The 18,317-nt window shown below is 45.1% G+C and overlaps 1 protein-coding gene across 1 annotated transcript in view; it reads left to right on the top strand.

The window, feature by feature from the left end:
- Window positions 1-225: 225 nt before the first annotated feature.
- DPYSL3 (dihydropyrimidinase like 3) overlaps window positions 226-18,317 on the top strand; it is a 73,264-nt gene continuing 55,172 nt past the window's right edge. The window contains exon 1 of the mRNA XM_039485257.1: window positions 226-566. Coding sequence (XP_039341191.1) covers window positions 240-566 — 327 coding nt within the window. The 5' untranslated portion in view covers window positions 226-239. The remainder of the gene's footprint in view (window positions 567-18,317) is intronic.

The following is an 18,317-nucleotide window of genomic DNA, read 5'->3' as shown; positions in this document are numbered from 1 at the left end:
CGGCCGGGGCTAGTGCCCAGAGCGCGCGAGGGGCCCGGCCCCGTGCCCAGCCCGCCGCGAGCGGCTCAGCCTGCCCGCGCCCTGCCCAGCCCCCCGCTGAGCCCGCGTGTCCCGCTCCCCGCCCGGGCGGAGGCGCCGCAGCAGCAGCAGCGCGCCCTCCGACCCCGCTCCGCGCGCGCCGCTCGCTGCTGCCCCTGCCTCAGGACGCGGCGCTCGGCTCCCCGCTCCGGATCCCGGCCATGGCCTCGGGCGGCGGCGGCCGGCGGGGCCGGGAGGAGGACGAGCTGCCCGTGTACCTGGCGCGGCCGGGCACCACGGCCCAGGTCCCCCGGCAGAAGTACGGCGGCATGTTCTGCAGCGTGGAGGGCGCCTTCGAGAGCAAGACGCTGGACTTCGGGGCCCTGAGCGTGGGGCAGCGCGGAGCCCGGGCCAGCCGGCCACCGCAGCCGGCGGCGCCCGAGCCCGAGCCCCCGCGGGAGCCCCCCGCCGCCGCCGCCGCCGGGGTGGAGATCCGGAGCGGCTCGGACAAGGAGCGGCTGCAGAACCTCGGCCCCCAGCCGGACAAGGTAAGGGGGGGGGGGCACCCCGGAGCCAGCATGGAGGGGCCAGCTTGGGAGATGTGAAATGCTGAGTGTGAGGTGAGCTCCCTGGGCTGGGTCCGCCCCTCTCCGCCGTGAAGGTGCCAGCAGCAGCCATCGGGCATCCGAAAGGCTGGGCATGGGGAGTGCTGCAGGCATCACGCGGCTGGGGCTGAGCTCTCCCTCCTGTCCCACAGCGGTGTCTCTGCCTGGAGCCTCTGACATTGCAGTGCTGGGATGCAGGGAAGAGAGGCAGGACTCCATCCTCGTTACAGAAACACTTATATAAACCCCCGAATGACCCTTTGCTAATTGCTAGCTAAAGGCACTTGATGGCTTTCATGCGATCTTAACTAAAGAGTGTGTGTTACATAGCTGCAATTATCCTGCCGGAATGAACGGGTGCTTAGAGTTGCTGCAAAGTGTTAAAACTTTTTACTTTTACTGAAAGACATACTCCCGTACTTGGCCCAAAATTTTACAGCTTACTCGAGTTACTGCAGGGCTTGGGTTCATTGCTTTAGTTACTGTAATATTTTTAAAATAATAAAGAAAAGAAACCATAGTTTCAAGCTAAGCAGATCAGCTCTCCATTTGCTCCTTTCAGAAACTTCTGGCTTTTAAAAGACTGACAGAAGTTAAACACTGTTTTGTTTTGTGTTTCTGCCCGTGCCTTTATAGTTCTTGGAAGTCAGAGGGTTCAGAGTTCAAAAAAGATGCTCAGACTGGGAGCTAAGAAGAGCAGTAGATAAATACTGTCGCTCATCAGACATTTGTTCCTCTCCAGGTCTTGATTGCAGAGACCAAATGGATACAGTATAATTATTATGCACCAATATGATGAATAATAATTTGCAATGGAAATCTCTTACTCAGAGGAACTGCAGACAGTGCATACTGTAACTTTAGTCTTTTTCATAGACTCTGTGGTTAACCAAGAGGAGGATCTACAGCTTTCTCCTGTGTTTCTTTAAAGAGGGAGAGAAAGAAAAGCCTTTTGCTGTCAGTTTGTACCCTAAAAAGCTTGTGTCTAAGAAACAGGATGTCAGCATTTCTTGGAGTTACTGACTTAAAAGGTCCACTGAGTTACCAAGGATGGTAAAGCTGCATATCAGAAGAAAAGCTGCCAACTTTTACCAGGGCTGGTCATGAAAGGAATCTTTCTTTTTCAAAAGGGATTACATTCAAATCTAAGCTTGAGTGTTGTCTAAACCAAAAGAGCTTCATTCTTCTCACTTACACTGCTGTAACTGAGGAGTAATTCCACTCAAACTAGTGATGTAACACTGGTGTAAAAGAGCTGTCAGTGAGATTGGCATCAGGCCCAAGGTTTCCAGACTAGGTCTAAACTCAAATATTGCCCTATATAGTATTAAATAGAAGTTCCTCTGGGCTCAGCAACATAGAGATTTTGTCAGAGTTTGAAAAATGTTCACTTCCTTGGCTTTGATCCTATTTACACCAATGTAAATTGGCAGTAAGATCACTGAACTTCAACAGTTCAACTTCACTAACTTCAATGGGTTTACTGATAATTTACACTTGATGCAAGTGTTATCACAATCAGGCTCCTCTTTTGTAAAGTGATTTGATCATGATACATGATTATTATTCCTGTAGGTCAGTGACAACACTTGGGTGAATCTTTTAATAAATTATTATATTAGTCAGAAGTGTTTCCCTTTTTATAATCTGGGCTGGGCCAGTCTGTAAGGATTCTTTGCAACATGGGCAGAAAAAGTAAAGTGTACTTTTAAAGAAAATGGGAAAAATTAATTTTGCTGCACAGTAAATCTTTAAGAATTAAGAAGTACAATTGGTATCTGTGAATTTTACATATGCTCAAGTTTGAACATGGAATGCCAGGCTTGATGTATTTAACATACATTTGTGAATCAGAGAACTTAAGGTGACCAAAGTCTGACTGGGAAGTGAAAAGTTCCCCAGCAAAATGAAAGGAGGAGCCCAGCCCTCCCCATAGCCCTAACTGTTGGGGAGGTGCTGGGCCTCCTTTCAGGGGCACTATCCTGCTGATTGACTCAATTGTTCATATAAATCTCTTCCTAGCAATACATTTGAACCACCTCTTCCTTTTTGCTGGAAAGGAGCATTTATCTCTTCTTCCTTTCCTGCAGAGAGCACTTTCTGAGATATCTCCACTACTCTATCCCGAGTCCTTTAGCCTTTATTTTTTGGTTCCTCTGTCTCTTCCCTGTGTCTGCTGCAGCTGCTGCTCATAGCTTTATCAAGGCAAGAACCAAATTAACATTATTCTTGTCAGTTTCACAGTTGCCAATAAGATTCTGAATAGTGACAGAGAAACTGACCAGTGTATTGTTAATTTCAAGCTGCTGCTGCTCTGGGAAACTCTGAGCAGCAGTGGAGATACTGGAGCAGCCTGTCTGCAGACTTTCCTCAATTGTTTTCTTTATTAATATAGAAACAAAGATTCTAAAGATCTTCACTGTCCCTCAGGGTCTTGTCTAGGTCCTTGTCCCCAGGGATTTCCCACCCTCTCCAGCTGGCTCCTGCTCACAGCAGGTTTCTTCTTCTCAGGTGTTCCACCTGGCAGGCATACGCAGTCGATTCCCTTCCCTAAGCCTGGGTCTCTCCTGTCCGCATCTCTGCCTAAGGAGTCAGGAAGCCTTGTATACAGTTTCCTGTGGAGCACATCACTAGGAGCCAGCATGCAACCTACAATTACAGCTCCCACTTTTAAAGGGCACCAGGTCGCAACATGGCCCCAGTCCTGTCTTCGGAGCCACAAGGGGTTGCTTGTGTGGAGCTCATTTCAGGATCAGGGCCTAAAATGGTTATTTCTCAGTACAAATTGATTTTTTTCTTATAATGATTTTACATATAAGAAATCAGACAGAGAGAGGTTAAATGACTTGCTCAAGGCCATATAGGAAATCACCGACAGAATTGGGATTACAGAAGTTCCCAGTTCCTAGGCCTGGGCACAAGACACTAGGCCAAATTGCTTCTCCTAATCGGGGCCAGATAAAGAATTTTGGGGCCCTCCGCACTATGGAAATTGGGGGCCCCTAAACAGAACTGCAAGCTGTCCGTTTTGTTTTGTTTTCTTTTTCCTGGTAGTTGGAGGAGGGGACAGAGATGGGGACCCTGTGCAAGTGCACTGCTTTTAATGCTTCTTTCTCACTTATGTTTCGTTGTTATGAACAGATTCTTGGAAGCACAATGTCAACAAATTGCTGCTTTTCTTAACAACACACCATGAGAGCAGCTATGTTAAGCATTAGTAATACCAACACTTCAGTAGTGAAATAACTGCATTAGAACTGCATCATGAAATTACATGTTACTGCATATTATCTGGCTGTTACAGTTCTGGCTCCCAGGTAAATGTTTAACAAGAGGAACTCCTCTTACTTCCCCATCACTTTGTAATAAAGTGTAGTTGAGCCACAGGTCCTGAGAAATCTGCCACATTAAATTGCTGCTGTTATACTGTTGCCTACTTCATGAGCAATCCAAGCCAGAGAGGTGTGTTTAAGGCATATTATAAATATGGTGACCACACTCCCTGTTGCAGGGACATGCCTCCATGGTCGAGCATGCAGAGCCCTCATAGAACATCTGTAGAATATAATGGGATTTGGGGGAGCCCGGATCAGGTCCATGGTTCCCCTCTTGGCTGAGAATTTTCAGATGTACATGCAGCCCGAAGCCTGCCATTGGCTTTTTGTTTTCGATTGACAATAACTTTGAGCACACATTTTGCCCAACGCTGGTCCTTATAGATAATGTCCCTTGAGATCAGAGCCTCCATAGTTTGTTCCAAGTTCAGCCATGCTTTTCAGCTAATGGAATTGTAATAAGCCACTTAATTTACCATAACAAAGTGAAGTAGCATCTCTCTCTAACCCCTGTCTTTTCTGACAACGCTCTCTGAAAGTATGTCCTGGTGATGCTCGCTGGGATTATTACCTTGTAAACTGAACTCTGCTTTAGCCAAAGGAAATAACAGTGATGCATCATATCCAGCCCTGACATGGTACACTACTTCATTGTTGACTTTCAGTTTTGCCTCTGCAGAGGCAGAGTTGCACTGGGGAGGACAGGAAGGAGGGAAGAAAGAATGGAGAGGTGCAATCGGAAGTGACATTCCATTTGTATGGCAGTGTGCTTCTCCCCTGCTCATGGGTTTGTAGGGGAGTCACCTCTTTCTTGTATCTCTTCCTTACCCAACACTGTGGCTCCACTAGTTTCTGCTCCCTGCTGTTAGAAGAAGTAGACAAGAAACATTTGGCCCAATTATATTTATTTCAGGATTCTCATCCCATCCTGCTACACGGTTCTGCGGTGAAGTCGTCATTTCCTTGGCAAGTGATTGTAATGGCCATAAATGCAGGATAACAACAACTTCACTGCAGCCTCAGGCAGGAAGATCACTGGAGCTGCAAGGGAGAAGGCTCTAACTCAGGGGTAGGCAACCTATGGCACATGTGCCGAAGGTGGCACGCTAGCTGATTTTCAGCGGCACTCAGACTGCCCAGGTCCTGGCCACCAGTCCAGGGGGCTCTGCATTTTAATTTAATTTTAAATGAAGCTTCTTAAACATTTAAAAAACCTTATTTACTTTACTTACAACAATAGTTTAGTTATGTATTATAGACGTATAGAAAGAGACCTTCTAAAAACATTAAAATGTATTACTGGCACGCGAAACCTTAAATTAGAGTGAATAAATGAAGACTCGGCACACCACTTCTGAAAGGTTGCCGACCCCTGCTCTAACTCTTTAGTAGGGGCTGACAAATACTACCAACAAAGTAAAGTCTTGCTGTAATTATTCCTTTTAGAGAATCCAGTTGTGTGCCAGCACACACATTTAATATGTGATAAAATCCCAAACTCAACTATAAGATAGAACCTAAGAGAGGAGGTAGCTTGAAAGAAAATGATTTTTTTTTCTTTTGTCACAAGTATTCTATAAGTTCAGTTTCAAGTGTTTGTATTTCCAGTGTCAATAATTTAGAAGAAGAATCACTGAGACCACAGCAGATTTTTACCTGTTGATTTAGCATCATAATCATGACATTTTTGCACTTACATATGGAGCTGGACAAAATTTTTAGACCAAAACTTCTTCTGGTGAAAAATGCAGATTTGCATACACTGAAACATTTTGTGAATTCATGTCGGTTTGGATGACTTGTTCATGTAGAAAAAACAAAGGAAATTCTGCAAAAAGTTGAAATATTTTGTTTCAACATTTTCTAGATGAAATTTTTCTGTTCAAAATGACTTCATTTTGAGATTTCCTTCAGTTGTATTTTTTAAAAAATACAGAAACATAAAAAAGCTTGAAACCAAACCAAAACATTGTTTTATTTGACCCCAAACACATTTTTTCTGATTTAATTAACTGAAAATTTCCAAAAAATGAATTTTTGGTTTGATCTGAAATGAATTATTGTCCATGATTTTTCATAATTGCCAGTGAACTGAAAAATCTGTTGTTTGCACATCTCTACTAATAGTGCAGCTTTTATTGGGGGATCTCAAAGCACTTTAATACCATTAATTAATTAATTAAATTAAACCCTGGCAACACCCTATACAGTAGGGAGTATTATTTTCTTCATTTTACAGAGGGGGTTGGGTTACGGTATTATGAGAAATTGGTAGTGCTTTAGAGAAACCAGTTAGGGTCTTCTCAGCCTGAAGATAATGAGAGCAGAATCAGGCCCTTTCTCCTGCAGGAAGGTCATAGAAAAGGTTGCCTGTGTGACACAGGTGTGACAGTAAAATCTAGGGCTTTGGAGCTTTACTCGAACTCTGCTCCATCTCCAGGCAAAAACCTGCAGCTCCACTACTCCAGGCTCTGCTCCGAAGCCCTGGTAAAATCTGTCTTGTTAAATCATAGATTTTGATTGTAAAACAAAAGTTAATTTTCTGATTTTGCTGCATACAGCCTGTGTTTGCCTCAGAGAATCCTGCAATCACATTCTAAAGAGAGCTAAAACCTGAAGCATAGTTATCAAAAACCAGTGCTTCAGCTACATGCCAGGGTGCAAGTTCTTTCCAACAGTCCTATGTCCAGGATGAACACGAAGGCTGGTAAATCTCTCTCACCGGGCACTCGGATACCATAATGATGAGCGTGGTATAAATACTAGGGCTGATAGGAAATTTTTCATCAAAAATGTATTGGTGGAAACTTGGATTTTAACTAAACAAAGTTTTTCTCAAAAAGTGTCTGATTTGCATAGAAATTTTTCTTTTCTTATCAAAAAAGTGAGATGCCCCAAAACCAAAATAGTTCAGCAGAAAACTGAAATATTTTGATTTCGATACGCTGCTGTGACACCTCATGAGAGTTGTAGTTCAGCTCCCTCATGTCACCATTCCCCTTTATGGACGGAGCTCCCTACTTGAACTACTTCTCCCAAGATACACCAGGGCCAGGAACTCCCATGATGCAACCATCTTCAGTCACCCGAGCGGGTGGGGACCATTGTGCATCATAGGAGATGTAGTCCAATGTGGGAGCCCAGCGCCTAAACTATAACTCTCACACGGCATCTCATCAGTATTTCTGAGTTGAACTATTTCATTTTCAGACAGTATATGTCAGTTTTTGATTTTTTGCTGAAAAGTCAAGTGTCTCCATGGAAAATTCTATGAAAACTATTTTTTTTCATTTTTGTCAACATTGTCTATGGGAAAAAAGCCAATTTTCTAACTAACTTTAATAAATACCTAGATCGGTTCAGGCAACCTGATACTCAGCAAATATAACTTTATCCTTGGTCCTCTTCATTTCACTAGTCATGGATGCCTCCTTGAAGGACTGGATCTGGCTGCCATAAGTAGGTGTAGGAAGGATTCTTTATTTCTGCTGGTGGTTTTTTTTTTAGATGATGTGACCCAAACTGAGCACAATGTTCTGGGTGAGGCCAACCCCTTAATTTGTAGGCATTATATTTTTTGTATTATTCTCTATGCCCATGAAATAGTCTAGCACCCCACTTGCCTTTGTGAGCAGACTTCTTCAAGGACTTGTATTCACAATGACCTGGTGATCTTTTTACTTAGAGCTTATAACTAATGCAGAGCTCAGCCTGACACATTAATTGTAGGCTGAACAACCATAGGGATGTCTGTGCAGACAGGCTTTGATGCAGCTTTAACCATACCATCAACAAGACAATGTAGAGGATACAGCTGCCATGTTACACCAGCAGTCCTACACTCACTTGGATGGTTTCTTGCACACAGTTCCTCACATATTCTCACTTTTTCTACAACTCAGATCTTTTCTTTGTCTTGTGAACAGCTCTCTTCTCAATCTTATACATAGGACATAGCAACTTTGGGGAGAATAATCCCATAGAGAGAGGCTGAGGACAGAGAAAGAAATGTCCATTTCCAATAACACCAGTTCCAGCTAGGGAGTTAAAAGAATAGGAATAGCAAATGAGGTGACATTTATTTTCAAACAACAATTCCAACTGTAACAACATTTGTGTAGGTTATTATAAAGTGCACCAATGTGCACATACATTATATGTGTGGCTGGTGCTTAAAGAAAGTTCTCCATGTTCTGCCAACAGTAGTTTACACACAGGGGCGGCTCCAGGCATCAGCACGCCAAGCGCGTGCTCGCGGCGGGGCGGCAAAATGCCTAGAGCCGCCCCTGTTTACACACCAGCCTGTGATTGTTCCTCTCTTGGCCTTGGAGCAGGTATGATCTGAGTAAGTAGTTGGATGGAAGTTATCAGAAACCCAGCTACATCCGGAAGTGGCTTCAGTGAATCAATAGGTCTGCTGTTTCCTCTGAGTCAGTACTGAATCAGTATCCCAGGATGATGTTAGGGGGTGCTGTGCTGCTGCCAAGATGCTTGGTATTGGGTGAGCTGATAAACCAGGACTGACTCCTGACCATTTGTGGTTATTCGAGATCTCGTGGTACATTTCAGTGATGATAATAATGGACGCCTAGCTCTTATGCAGTTCTTTTCATCAGTAGAATTCAAAGCACTTTCCAAAGGAGGTAGAACATAAGAACAGCCATACTGGGTCAGACCAAAGGTCCATCTAGCCCAGTATCCTGTCTTCTGACAGTGGCCAATGCCAAGTGTCCCAGAGGGAATGAACAGAACAGGTCATCATCAAGTGATCTATTCTTTGTTGGTATCATTATCTCCTTTGTACAGATGGGGAAAGTGAGGCTGAGATTAAGTGACTCACCCAAAGACAATCAGCAGGGTAGTGGCAGAGCGGTGCCTAGAACTGAGGTCTCCTGAGTCCTAGTCCAGTGCTCTTTTCACTAGGAATTAGTCTTGGTGTCTGATGTTTGGGCTAAAGTCCAACTCAGATTAATGCACTCTTCCCACCTAAATTCTCACTTGTAGTCTGAACTGGATAAATCATTATTCAGTTCCTGATCTAAATCATTGTGTTGTGTTGACACTGGTATCATTCCACCGCAGAGACAGTTGCATCTCTGAAAGAACCCATCACCCCCCAATATATTGGTGTACATTACACAGTTTGTAAAGTATCTTGAAGAGCAGTCCTTAGAGCTGAAAGATCAAATCCATGTAGGAACTTGGTGATTCATGATTCAGAACTTCACGGCAGCAGTAGATAAACTAAAATTCTCCTGCTCCAAAATTGCAGGCCCTAGCCACTTGAGCTAGAGGTCAGTCATGGTTAACAGTATAGGGTTATGACACATAGTTGAGCAATTCTGATTTCATCTAGTAGAGGACAGTGGTGCACATACATTTTGTTACTGAAAAATAACTGCTTATAGTCAAAAGTATTTGCAAATGCTTGTTAAAGACAGGCTTTGAACTAAAACCCAGAATACTCTGAATACTCCAGAACTTTGTGGGTATTTGAAATCCAAACCCATTTATACATTCTGCCATCTCCCGTACTTATATCTTCCTTGATAAACATATACACATTTCTTGCTGTTTGTACTGATTTCACCAACTATAAAAAACCTGCAATTGACTATGTCCTTGCCTTGCAGTTACAAAGAAAGTGTCTGCAATTGTTGACTCAGAGATTAGAATCAAGTGCAAACTATGGAGCTGGATTTCAAGCATCATAAAGTTTTGGGTGTATGTACATGAGTTCCTGAATATAAGACTTTGTTTTGGGTCCTGCTGTGATTTTATTGTATTCCCCTGGTTGTCCTAGAAGCAGCACAAGCATGAAGGCTCTTTATTTCTTCCAAAGAAGAGGCAGCTAGAAATACATGTTCTTTCAATTACATTTCCCTAGAAAAACAATGGTTTTAATTAAGGAGGAGAAGGCAGGGAGGGAGATATTCTGTGGAACTGTAAAAAGTTCCATGAAACCCAAAACGTGACAAAAAAATTCAACACCCGGGGAGGTGATCACTTTACAGAGGGCAGGAAGGGCATGGGTGCAAAGGGATGGTCTGCAAATGGATGGATTTCCAGTTGCTAGATCTGTCCCATGTGTACATTAGGTTAAACATGAAGCAAATGTTTTTGGATGGGCAAATAGTGCTTCTTGACCTATAGCCTGAGAGAAGAAACCTCACAGAAATCTGCAAAGCTGCTTCAGGAACCAGCTACCACCCAGTTCAAGATTCCTTGTCTGTGGGATCAGGATGATATCATCTTTCAGAAAAGCAGATGCATCCAAGGTTGGCCTTAGTTTTTGCTAAACATCCACTGAGGCAACCAGTCAATCTCTAAGCAAAACCATTCCACTATTTCAGTTTCATTGTGCCCAGATGGTTGAGGAATGCACTGAAGAGTCCCTTCTTAAGGCTGACTCCCTCCACTGCTGCATTTGGGATTCCCAATCCCGGGCGTTTTTAATTAGAAATTGGAAAAATCCCACACATCCCACAGTTTCTTACTGAGCCCATTAATCTGACCCTCCCAGGGTTCCATGATCTATCACACAACACGGGGGAGCATTAGAAACAGCAAGAGGCAAGTGCGGGGAGAGCTGTTGGCAGGAGGGAGCTGGATGGGTTCTGATGTGACAGCTCTCTGCGCCCGCTGTCATTTTGCTTTACTAGAGGAAGATGGGATGTGTTAGGAAGCTGCAGTGCAAATCTCACAATGGAACCTTTCCCATGTACAGGGGGCAGTTCCTTAGGCCCATCCCTGGCCTCTCTCTCGCTGGGCTTACTGCTTGCAGTTGAAGTTACTGCACATGCCCAGGTGAGATTGGGCAGCATGTGCAATATCATTCAGACAGACACCAGGATTGTCAAACTGCATGGAGCATCAGGGATAGCACTTATGGCCCAGAGCGGGCTACCTAGTGAGCTTTCTGAGCAGCTCTCCTGATGCAACGAGTAGAGGGAACTCCCCTGTTTGTGGATAGCTGATACAGTCTGGCAGTGCTGGGGAGGACTTAAATTGCCTCTGCACACTTGGTCTTGCTGGCAGGCAGGCATCTGTCAAGAGCCAGGCCTTGTGACAAGATATAGAGGAGCCCTAGTTAGTGGCTCAGGATCTTCCTTGCCCCATTGACTAACAACACTTCTCTCCTCTTGCAGAGCCAGTCCTATAATGGCTGCCTTCCTACCTGTCCCATGCTAGCTCCACTCAGTCTGTCTCTAACTGCAAGGCAATGTTTGGAGTGGTGTTCTGGCCTGTTTTCTGGGACAGTAAGAGTATGATTCCTTCCCCACAATGTCCATGTTCCTGTACAGCCTCCTGCATTGAGGTAATGCAACTCCCACAACTGCAGGGCCTCTGATCAACACTATTCCACTCTCCTCTCTGCACTGATACATGTGCTGCAGCCTGCAGGCAGGGCACTGATTAGATGTGTCACAGAGGCAGACCCAGCCTTGTAGAAGCAGAACTGAGTGTTTCATGGCCCTGCACTGAGGATTCACAGATTGGGCATTGATTGGAGGATCACATGCAGCTTAGGTGAGCTGAGAGGAGAGTAAGAGCAAGACAGAATGGAGGGAACAAGCCCTCCATTAGCTGTAAAGTCAGCTCCAGTCTGCCTCCAGTAGAGGTCAGTGTTGCACACAGAGACACCACCAAGTTGATTGCGTGGGGTGGGGGGTTTGGTTTCCTGGAGAACTGGCCTTGGAGTTTGGCTCTTGTGTTTTTCCCATAAATGGAATTTCTCCTTTACTGTTTGGTCTCAATCCCACACCACCAAGGGAATCAGCTCCTTGAATACACCCCAAACCTCTTGGGAACCCACAGAGAGTTTCTGTGGCAGTTGCTATCCCCCCTGCATAATCGCATCAGATCTAACAGGCGATGTTGAGATCTCCCACTCACATACCCCATTCAGAAATATAACAGAGTTGGAAGGGATTTAATTTAGGGGAAGAGGTGAACACAAAAGGGGCATGGAGTGAGAAAACAGGTTATAATATATGTTAGCACCAATAATTTCTAGATCTCAGAACACTGTACAAAGGTGCCATTATTGCCCATTTTACAGAAGGCTAAACTGAGGCATGGTTAGCTAAGGAAATTCCCCAAAATCACAGCAAGTAAGTGGCAGAGTCAGAATGGAACCCCTTCTCCTGATTCCTAGTTCCAGCACTACCCACTGTACAATGCTGCCATGACATTTCCTTTGACTGGGACAAACCCAAAACATAAAAAGGGAACATCCCTAGTATTGCCTAGATTAGAATGGGGTATCCTAGCTCCTGGGAGAAACTCCTGGCCCTTTGCTCCAACCCCACTGTCATGCTAAATTTCCATGTACCGTGGAAGTCTGTTGTCTTTCACATAATTTTAGTGTGGTTTGATTTACCTCAAGCGAAGGTCAGGAGAGGTGTGTGCAGAGCCTCAGGAAATCTTACTGGAAAAGTTGGATCATATTGGCTTGAATACGAGCACTGTGACATTGGCTTGGATATGTGCCTCAGTGAGAACTGGCTGAAAAGAATAATGACAACATGGTGATGTATTGAGCTGGGGGAGGTGTTCAGTGGGAAATTGCAGGCATCAGTGCTAGAGGCAGTTTTGTTTTAAACTGTTATTAATGAGCTGGAAGAAAGATAAATAGTACATTAATTACATTTGCAGATGACAGTAAACTGGGATGTGTTATGAACACCAGGGAAAAGAGGACAATGATACAGAGGGATATAGAGAGGTGAGAAATATGGTCAAGAAACAGCAAAATGAGATTCAACTTGGAAAAATGCAAGGACAATGGGGGGAAATAATCCAAAATACAGATGTTGTGTATGTAGAAGACACTAATGCCAAGAAAATCCTATGGGTGATGGTGGAGAGCAAACTGCTTACAACGGGATGCAAAAAGTCCAGTGAGATTTTGGGCTTCAAGCCAAAGTGGGGATATGGTTTTCCTTTTGGTATGGCACTTTTGGGACTAAACCTACAACATGCATTCAATTGTGAGTGCCTCATTACCAAAGAGATATTGACAAATTGCAGAGAATTCCAAGAAGAGCAGCAAATGTGATTAAAGGGTTAGATATATTGATCTGAGAAAAGATTAAAAGAATGTAATGGGACAAATGTATCCCTGATGTCACTCCATTCGTTTCAGTGGCGTGATAACAGGCATGAATTCGTCTCAGTAGGTGGAGTGGAGCTAATTGAGACATGAAAAGGAATAATTATCAGCATGATGGAAAAGATTTGTTTGGGCGTGGCAGATACAAGAAGATATAACAGAGTAGCAGAGTGAAATAGTACATGAAAATGTGGTCTGAGCTGGGAGTCTGTTTTTCTCCTTCCATACCCTGTTATAAATCAGGAACAACCTCACTGAAGTCAATGGAGTTCCAATGTGTAAGCGATCGAAGAATCAAGCCCTGAATATGAGGGTTAATATCTTAACAATGAAGCTGAGCTGTGGAAACATCTCCTAAAGAAAGAGGAGCAAACCTGATTGCCTGGGAGAGACTAGTGCAGGGATTGGCAACCTTTGGCACATGGCTCGCCAGGGTAAGCACCCTGGCCAGTTTGTTTACCTGCTGCGTCTGCAGGTTTGGCCGATCGTGGCTCCCACTGGCCGCGGTTCGCTGCTCCAGGCCAATGGGGGCCACGGGAAGCGGCTCGGGCCGAGGGATGTGCTGGCCGCCGCTTCCCACCACCCCCATTGGCCTAGAGCGGCGAACCACGGCCAGTAGGAGCCACGATCGGCCAAACCCGTGGACGCGGCAGGTAAACAAACCGACCTGGCCTGCCAGGGTGCTTACCCTGGCGAGCCGCGTGCCAAAGGTTGCCGATCCCTGGACTAGACAAAGCACTTGAGAATACAGGTGTTTCCATCAAATCATGCCTGGGGGGATGTCAGTATGTATTTTGAAGTCTGAAGATAAAATGTTGTCCTGTCTGCCCTCCATTGCAGTTGGTTTATAAGAGAAGAGATTCCTCAACCAGTGACAAGAGACCCCAGTGCACATATCACAGGGCTAAAGGGAGACCTTACTGGTGTGAAATATTGAAGGAGACCGGCAAATTTTCCTTTAGAGTCTTATGCTATGCCCATCAGCATGGCAAAGGGGTGCATATCTGAGCAGTCAATGCACTGATGGATAGTATCAAATGAGAGAACATGAAATTAAACTGTGCTTCATCTGCTTTGTAAAGAGTGATGCCGAATAGCATTGACTTATTCCTTTTTTAATTTTATGGGTGGGTTTGGTGTTTTTGTGGCAAGCTAAAAATGCTGGTTAGAGCCAGAAATGCTGCAAGGTGGTGCACTGCAAGCTTCGCACCTATAGTTCTGCCAATGCATCTCACTCCTGACCAGCAACATTGCTCCTATTCTTATCCAGGGCCCACAGAACAACTTTGTCATTGCCACTCAGGCCTGACAACCCACCTGCTCTGCTAATTAGGGTGACCAGACAGCAAGTGTGAAAAATCAGGACGAGGGTGGGGGGTAATAGGAGCCTATATAAGAAAAAGACCCCAAAATCGAGACTGTCCCTATAAAATCGGGACATCTGGTCACCCTACTGCCAATGCACCCCTCTACTGTTACACCCTGAGCTCCGCTTGAGCAGAAATGTCTGATCATTACGAATTGTATCAAAGCACAAAAGGGTTTTGTGATGCAGACAAACACACAATAGGAATGGTATAAGACCTAGCAAACTCATTTCACTTACAGCCTAACCAAGATTTTGCAGCTAAGTTTCCAGAAATGAAAAGTCTAAGGCATGAATCTATCTAGCCCCTGTACAGAATCAGCCTGACAAGGAAGGCTTAGTTCTTAACAGAATGCCATGTTCCCGCTCTGCAGCCTCAGAAACACACTGTCTGACTTCTCAACCTGCATGTCCTGAGTGTGCTTTGCTGAGGGTGATGGCCTCCGCTGTTAACCCTGCCTAAGAGATGGGAGATGGAGCCTGTTAAACTTCCTCAGCTAGGGAGCAGTTGCTATGGATGGATGGAGGAAATGGGAGGAAGAAACAAAAACCAAACATCCAGGCTCCTTCCTGGAGACAGGGCTGAGAGGCTGGAAAACATAACTGGAGCGCTTGGCTCTTAAGGCCAGGCTGGCTTGCTGCTGCGAGTCAGTGTCCAGCAGTGACTTTCCTATCCTTCAGTTGGGAAATAGCCATGATCCTTTTACACAGATAGATTTGCATCCAATAACATGTGTTTCCATTTAGCTGAAGGGGGAAAAGACATGACGCTGAGCAGAAAACTCAGCCTCTCTTTACATTCTCCACTGTGCATGTAATTAAGGGGGAATGGACAGATGCCTCTGCTTTATGAGTTTGGCGTCACCCTTTAGCCCTGTGAGGGAGTTGAGCTATTGTAGTGGAAATCCAGAAGCACCCGTATTAGCTGACTGATACCCCATGTTTAGTTTGTTTAGTCACAGCAGCTGGCAGGACACCAGTCAGAAGTGAGCTGAGATCTGTCAGGCCCCTTATTGCACCACTTGCCTTACCAGAACATTAAGGGATTTTGCGACCTGTCCATCTATTGTGCCTCTAATTCTGGTCATGGCTAAAGGCTGCAGAGAGAGGTGTAAAAGCTCCAGAATGCACCTGGATGTGCTGAAAGATATCATAGTGGGGGAATGTGGTGGTCGGCTTATGCCCTGGAACATCAGGAATCCAGTACTGCCAATTCTAAGCATTCAAAGAGCACATGTCAGGCCCTAAAATCATGAGATTGGAATAAAAATAATGAGATTTTAAAAAATAATAAATCTTGGGTTCTATTTATTTGCCTTCTGGTTTCTGAACTTTTAAGGTTCATGTTTTCCAGTTTTTATTCATAATCTTGAACACTAGAAACGTACTTGTTTGTTTCTTTGTTAAATGAATGCTGAGGAGGTCCTCACGCAGTCACATGACTCCAAGAGCTGGGGCTTTAAGGAAAAATATGGTGAGACCCGTATGAAATCACAAAAGTTGACAATACTAGGAATTGCCATCCCAGCTGGGAAAGGCTTTTTCATACTCTGGATTAGCAGAGCTGCACCTACCAATCTTTTCAGTGCAAGAAATATCTAGGAGGTGCCACTTGCTGAGCAGAATCAATCATTGAAATGCCTCCTTCCAGCACCATCCCTGACACACAACCCTCCCCCACTCCTCACAAGCGCACTTGCGCGTGCGCACATACACACAGAGTCCCATAGAACATGTACTGTCCTGGTCCTCCCATACCTACCTTCTGCTGTCCCATTGTACCAGCCCTGCTACATCCATCAACCCAACTCCTGCACTTTCAGCTGTACTCCTGCTCCCCTACCCATGTCTTGCATCTGTGGAATCTTTCTCCTTCCCATCCCCTCAAGATCCTTGTTCCCCACACTTAACTCCTGATCCCCTGTATCACCAGCCCAGCTCCTGCTGCCCTAGCTTCTGCTCCCATGTAACCTCCTCCCAGCTCTTTTTATTACTACTGCCATCCTGGCCCACCTCTGAAGTCTGCCTCTTTTACCACCCCCCTGAATGGCTGGAGGAAGCAAGCATCCATTGCAGCTCTTGGTGGCTGGCTGGAGCCAGTGCAGACTGCAGCCCTAGTTCTGAGCCAGTGCTTGCTTTCTGCCATCAGCTACTTCAACTTCATGACTGGTGCTAGGGGTGGTACATACTGATAAGGCCCCTGGACCTGACCTGGAATACCGGTCTCAGAAGTAAGGGGATGAAACAGGAAACAACTGCTCCCTCCACATCTGCTGCAGATGGCTCAGATAAAACAAGAGTATCAGGACTGGGGGCTGCTGTACTCAGCAGTAGAAAACGTAACAGCTTCCTCTAACTAGAGAAGGAAGGCAGGTAGCATTACTGGCCAAAAATATAATGAAACAGCAGGCAAGTGAAGAATCAGCGCTGACCTCAGGGACGTCCCCGCTGAGCTATCTCAAATTGGAGAGCCTCTGGCAAGGTACACGTTGGCAGAGTCTGCACCAAACAGTAGGAACCATCAGCAGTGTTGAGTTGGCGCAGAGAACATAGAGAGGGCCTGGGCTGATTTTTGTCACAAACAAAACAAACAAACTCAGTGTTAGTGACATACGTGGAAAGCTTGGAAGAGGATGGGGGGTGAAAGGGGTATGAACAGGCACAGAAAGAATGCTAGCAGCACATGCTAATACAGGGAAAATGTTTGGAGGGCGACAGCCAGAACATGCTAATGGATTGGGCTTAGCATATAGGCCAGTGTTGCCATCTTTCATGGTTTTTGGTACTTTTCATAAAGCCTCAGCTAATGGAGTCATGTGATTACCTGAGAATTTCAGCTTAAAGAGTCATTCTCTTGTCCTTGGGTTTTTAGAGAAAAGCTTGAACATAGGACATGAGTGTTTCCTAAAGGCTCAGAAACCAGAAGGCAAAGAAGAACCCCAAAGGTTTTTATGCCAATCTTATGGTTTTTGAGGCCTGACTCCTAGCATGCTGCATGCTAGGGGGAGGCATGGGGGGGGGGGTCCGAGCAGTGCAACAACCCTTCAGAAATGATCCAAAACAGAATGGAGAACTTTAGTGGACGAGAATGAGAAATCTGTGTAAACCGTAATCTTCCTCAGAGCGCTGAGCTAGCAGGACCTAGTGAAAAGCCTGGCTCTGAACATAAAACACTAAGGAAGCAATGGATGAACTGAATTTGGCATTGAATTTGCTAGTCGCATGGCAGAATTTTGGTCCACTGATGATTTAACATGCAAGGAGCTCTAGTTTTTGGATGGTGTTTTTGGTGAATCAAAGCAGTCCACTGGCTAGAAGACTTTACAATCAAATGTTCACAAGTACCTCGCTAATTTGGGGTGCCCACCGCAAAGCACCTATGGGGAGATTTGCAAAGGTACAAATAGCAGTTAGTCACATGATCCCATTGATGGAGACCCGTGGACCAAAAATCTGCCCCCCTAGGGCCTAATTTACAGTGGCATGGAGCACGTACAGCTCCAGCTGAAATAGGTGGGAGCTACAGCAGTTCAGCACCTTTGAAAATCAGGTCCTTGAATATCTTGGGTCTAGCACCCAAAATTAATGAGGCATTATGAAAACGTTGGCTCAGAACATATTTACTGCCCAAGTTGTTACATATAACTTGTTGCATTTAAAGAAGACTTGCAAGGAAAAGGATACGGGCTTGTGCCCTGCTTTATGATAGATGGGGACTTATTTTCCCAGAAGCAATTTTTTATTTTGCCTGGGATTTGTTTTTTTATTGAAAAGTCTTATCTTGTCTGCCTTGGGGTAACTCTAGTGGTTGGAGAATTGGTAGGGGAGTGGGGCCACAGTAGAGTGGGGCCAGGAGGATGAAACTGGAATATATTTTT

This window comes from Mauremys reevesii, linkage group 8 (genome assembly GCF_016161935.1).
Source record: "Mauremys reevesii isolate NIE-2019 linkage group 8, ASM1616193v1, whole genome shotgun sequence".
NCBI lineage: Eukaryota > Metazoa > Chordata > Testudines > Geoemydidae > Mauremys > Mauremys reevesii.
This window is presented reverse-complemented; position numbering and strand designations above follow the sequence as displayed.